The following is a 5,314-nucleotide window of genomic DNA, read 5'->3' as shown; positions in this document are numbered from 1 at the left end:
ACTGTACCAGTCTCAGATTGATCGCTTTCCTCACTATCTCCCTGGGTCCCACCTTCTCCCCAATCTCCCCACCTTACTAGTTTAAATCCTCTCGAGCAGCTCCAGCAAATCTCCCTGCCAGTATGTTAGTCCCCTTCCAATTTAGGTGCAATCCATCCTTCTTGTACAGGTCACTTCTACCCCAAAAGAGATTCCAATGATCCAAAAATGTGAATCCTTTTCCCACACTCAAATGAATGGCAGGATACTACAAAGGTCAGGGGAACAGAAGGTACTGGGGATGCTTGTCCACAGATCCCTGAAGGTGATAGGACAGGTAAATAAGGTAGCTAAGAAGACATATGGGGCACCTGCATTTATCAGTCGAAGTATAGATTGTAAGTGCAGGGAGATTATGATGGAGCTATATCGAACTTTGGTTAGGCCATAGTTGGTGTACTGTGTGTAGGTCTGGTCACCACACTGTACAAAGATGTGATTGCACTAGACGGGGTGCAGAGGAGATTTACTAGGATGCTACCTGGGAAGGAGCATTTCAGCTATGGAGTGAGAATGGCTTAAGTTCAGGCTGTTTTCTCTGGAGCAGAGAAGGTTGAGGGGAGATCTGATAGAGGAGTATAAGATTATGAGGGGCTTAGACAAGGTGAACTGAAAGCAGCTGATCTCCTTAGTCAAGCAGGCACAATTTTAAAGTCAGGAGGTTTAGATAGCATTTGAGAAAAGTCTTTCTCACCAAGTGGTTGGTGGGAATCTAGAATGCTCTGCCTGGGAGGGTAGTTAAGGCAGGAAACCTTAAAACCTTTACAAAGTACTTGGAAGAGAACGTGAAGTGTTCTTAAGCCTATGGGTCTAGTGTGGGAAAGTGGATCTACTGCAGCTAGTAGCGTATTTCTGATAGTACAGACCCAAGGGGCTGAACGGCCTTCTCTGTCCTGAATGATTCGAGAGGACACAGGGGAATGGGACTGAGGGAAGAGCGACGTCAGAAAGAGGACTTGGGGAATGTGGAACGGGACTGACAGCTAGTGTCTTTGTCGAATGGTGTTACTGATCTGGGGAGATTGCTTACCTGGAAGGGGATCAGGAGGTTCACTGACTCTCCCACCACTTTCAGCACCTTCTGTCGGAGGTTGCGAGGCAGACAGATCCTGGGCCTCTCTGCAATACAGAGGAGAATGTGTTGAAGGTGACGCTCAGCCGAAACAGTCATATTTACTCTCTGTTCCAGGCCAGAATTTTATCCTGTTTGAGTTTTATGAGCTGATTTAAGATTTCTCCTCTTCATATGAAATTTCTGAACTGATCTTGTACTGTCACGTTCCTGGTGATTCTCCCTAGTTGATACTGACAGTTAATCCTTCTCTCATATTTCTGCCATTTTACCACCACCGCCCACAGTTATGCTCTGGAATAGTTCAAGTCCAAAGCCAAATATTCCTTTGGCTGTTGAGGGGCTGATTGCAATCTGGGTTAGGAAGGAACCCTGTACACATTGGAGGAACTCCATTCTCCAAACCTTTTATGGCTCATTCATTTTGGGATAATTAAGGTCCCCATAATAATCATTCTATGTTACACATTCGTTTCATCCAGAGGCTCGCTGAAGATGTTACCTAGTAGGGTGACGAAACGCCTGAAAATGAACCTTCCAGCTCAGCGAGCAAACCTATATCCAGAACCTCAACCTGAGCTACAAATCTTCTCAAAACTCACTAACACATTTGTTTGCCTGTTTCCTTCTCCATTTCCTTGTCTATAGATTAGGGTTTGAATCCAATCCTTTATGTGCCTACATTGTCGGCATGTACATCTATTGGGGTGTGTACATATATTTATGCACATATGCACATCCGTCTATGTCTATGTTTGTGTGTGTATATATATCTGTCTATGTGCGAGTGTATGTATGATGTGTCAAGTTATGTATATGACTGTGTGTGAATGAGTATATATTTTTTGGGAGTATGGGTCTGTGTGAGTATGTGTGTAAGCACGTATGTATCTGTGTGCGTGTTGTGTGTGTGTGTTTTGTGTATGCGTCTGTGTGCGTGTTTTGTGTGTGTCTGTGTGCGTGTGTAGATATGCTGTGTGTCTGTGTGCGTGTTTTGTGTGTGTGTGTCTGTGGGCATGTGTATGTATGCTGTGTGTGTGTCTGTGTCCGTAGTGTGTGTGTGTGTCTGTGTGTGCATTTTGTGTGTGTCTGTGTGCATCTGTATGTATGCTGTGTGTGTCTGTCTGCGTGTTTTGTGTGTGTCTGTGTGCATGCGTATGTATGCTGTGTGTGTGTTCTGTGTGTGTTTGTGCGTGTCTGTGTGTGAGACTGATACTCACGGACTATTTCCCGGATGGTGACCGGTTGGCTCAGTGAGGCTGCAGCACTTGGTCCTGCCATGTTGATGGCTCTCACTCGGAAATGCATTCTCTCCCCCGTGGGCAAGTCATGGATTAGGATTGAGTTACGATCAGTCAGTCCTTGCTGAGCAGGTACCCAGTCATTCGCTGAGGAGGGCAAGCAAACAGGAAGGTGGAGGAGAACCAGGAAGCGAAGAGAGAAACATAGAGGGATGACAGATATAGGACAGATGTCAGGGGTAGTTTCTTTACTCAGAGAGCAGTAGGAACATGGAACGCACTGTCTGCAACAGTAATAGACCCGCCAACTTTAAGGGCATTTAAATGGTCATTGGATAAACATATGGATGAGAATGGAATAGTGTAGCTTAGATGGGCTTCAGATTGGTTCCACAGGTCGGCACAGCATCGAGGGCCGAAGGGCCTGTACTGCGCTGGAATGTTCTATGTTCAATGTTCAATAGAGACAGGAGAGGGGGAGACAGAGGAGGCAAGAGAGGGAAAGAGAGAAGGGTGGTCAGAGACATGGAGGCAGGAGTGAGGGATAAGTCGGGGAGAAAGGAAGGTAAGACAACTTGAGATAGTGAGTGAGCTGGAGAAAATGTTTGCATGATGGATATGTAGAACAGCAAATTGTTGCTGTTCCTTTACTGAACTGGATAGGTCTCTCCCAATAATCTCCAATGGTTTCAGTGTTAGAATCGGAATTCTAGATTTTCTTTGATTTCAAATTCAACTGTCTGTCTGTCACGGTGGGATTCAAACCCAGGCTCCCAGAACATTACCAGGGTCTCTGGATTAACAGGCCCACGAAAATACCATGAGGCCATCACCTCCTCCTTGTAAATTGAAAATGAAAGCAGCATTAAACTGAGTTGCAGGGGTATTTCGCTGTAAATGGCCATAGTACTATTGTGCAGAACCCTGTGTAAAGTCAGTTCCGTGTGAGCACTGAGGCAGCGTTGTGATAAGTTACCATAGTGCTGTGTGTTCAGCTACTTTCAGATTTGGGGTCACTAGAACATACTGTGTCATTAACCAAGCAGATTCATTGTTTGCATGTCTGTGACTGTCCGCATTTGGATACTGCACAGCTTCCTTCCATCAGGAATGTCAAATCTACATCCAATCATTGTCAGGATGTACACAGCCCCATACAATAACATGATCTAATAGTGAACAGTGTGTGTATACAGCCTCAGGGCAGAATAACATATGTACACAGTGAACAGCTGTGTGGTCAGATACTCACATCCCTCCTTGCAATACTCCACCAGATATCCATCCAATCCAGCCGCTCCCACCTTCTCTGGAGCTCTCCACTTCAGAGAGATGGTTGTGTCACTCACATTCTCCACAGTCAGATTAGTGGGTTCACTAGTGGGCGCTGCAGTAAAGGAATCGGTTAATACTCGACTTTAGGTGGGATAGCAATGTTTCAGATTATTACAATGGGATATCAATCTCACACACAACAAATAATCAGCTTAGACACACCAGTCAGTGTGCAGATACCTTTTCGAGAGAGAGAGAGGGAGAGGGAGAGAGAAAGAGAGAGACACGCGCACCAGTCAGTCGGTGTGCAGATATCTCCCTAAGAAAGAGAGAGGGGGGTCTGGGAGACACCAGTCAGTGTATAGATATCTCCCTGAGAGTGAGGGGACAGAGGGACATCAGTCAGTGTACAGATATCTCCCTGAGAGACAGAGGGGCTCAGAGATACCAGTGAGTGTACAGATATCTCCCTGTGAGAGAGAGGGAATTGAGAGATACCAGTGAGTGTACAGATATCTCCCTGTGAGAGAGAGGGAATTGAGAGATACCAGTGAGTGTACAGATATGTCCCTGTGAGAGAGAGGGGACTGAAAGATACCAGACAGTGTATAGGTATCTCCCTGTGAGAGAGAGAGGACTGAGAGATACCAGATAGTGTATAGATATCTCCCTGTGTGAGAAAGGGAACTGAGAGATACCAGATAGTGTATAGATATCTCCCCGTGAGAGAGAGAGGGTATCGAGAGACCAATGCATTTCCAGGTATCACTGCCTGGCCTCCCGGCAGCCTGCTCCCCCCATGTTGCTGCCCACGTCTGGCCACCAACCCTGTCCTGGTCAGACTCTCACCGATCGGTACGAAGGGTCTGGACGCTTGGCTGTGCCGCGACATGCCAATCGAATTGACAGCGTAGACTCTCATCTCATAGACAACCCCTTCAATCATTCGTTTTGCCTCATATGTCGTCTCCTTCCAGAGGTCAAAGTTCAGCCTCATCCACCGACAACTGTTCTTCTTCTTCCTTTCCAGCACGTACCCTGTGAAACCAAGAGAGTGAAGGGAAAAGGATAGACAGAAAGAGAGAGGTGGTCCCAACCCAGCAGTGAGGGAGGAAAAGGACAGGGGGGACAACGGTGGGAGACAGAGAAAGAGAGAGAGACAGACAGAGACAGTGAGAGATAGAGAGAGAGAGACAGTGAGAGAGAGAGTGAGAGAGAGAGAGAGAGAGACAAAGACAGACAGATAGAGAGAGACAGTGAGAGATAGAGAGAGAGAGACAGTGAGAGAGAGAGTGAGAGAGAGAGAGAGAGAGACAAAGACAGACAGATAGAGAGAGACAGTGAGAGATAGAGAGAGAGAGACAGTGAGAGAGAGAGTGAGAGAGAGAGAGAGAGAGACAAAGACAGACAGATAGAGAGAGACAGTGAGAGATAGAGAGAGAGAGACAGTGAGAGAGAGAGTGAGAGAGAGAGAGAGAGAGACAAAGACAGACAGATAGAGAGAGACAGTGAGAGATAGAGAGAGAGAGACAGTGAGAGAGAGAGTGAGAGAGAGAGAGAGAGAGACAAAGACAGACAGATAGAGAGAGACAGTGAGAGATAGAGAGAGAGAGACAGTGAGAGAGAGAGTGAGAGAGAGAGAGAGAGAGACAAAGACAGACAGATAGAGAGAGACAGTGAGAGATAG

General features: G+C 46.5%; 1 protein-coding gene across 1 annotated transcript in view; it reads right to left on the bottom strand.

The window, feature by feature from the left end:
• The window catches only part of LOC122558014 (myosin-binding protein C, cardiac-type-like), a 52,012-nt gene that overhangs the window by 21,646 nt on the left and 25,052 nt on the right, over positions 1-5,314 (bottom strand). The window contains exons 10-13 of the mRNA XM_043706347.1: positions 4,477-4,837; positions 3,605-3,739; positions 2,332-2,499; positions 1,070-1,158 (exon numbers count right to left, since the gene is read on the bottom strand). Of these exons, the coding sequence (XP_043562282.1) occupies positions 1,070-1,158; positions 2,332-2,499; positions 3,605-3,739; positions 4,477-4,837 (753 nt within the window). The remainder of the gene's footprint in view (positions 1-1,069; positions 1,159-2,331; positions 2,500-3,604; positions 3,740-4,476; positions 4,838-5,314) is intronic.

Source organism: Chiloscyllium plagiosum, chromosome 16, assembly GCF_004010195.1.
Source record: "Chiloscyllium plagiosum isolate BGI_BamShark_2017 chromosome 16, ASM401019v2, whole genome shotgun sequence".
NCBI lineage: Eukaryota > Metazoa > Chordata > Chondrichthyes > Orectolobiformes > Hemiscylliidae > Chiloscyllium > Chiloscyllium plagiosum.
Note: the sequence above shows the minus strand (reverse complement) of the source record. Positions and strands in the feature narration are given on the sequence as shown.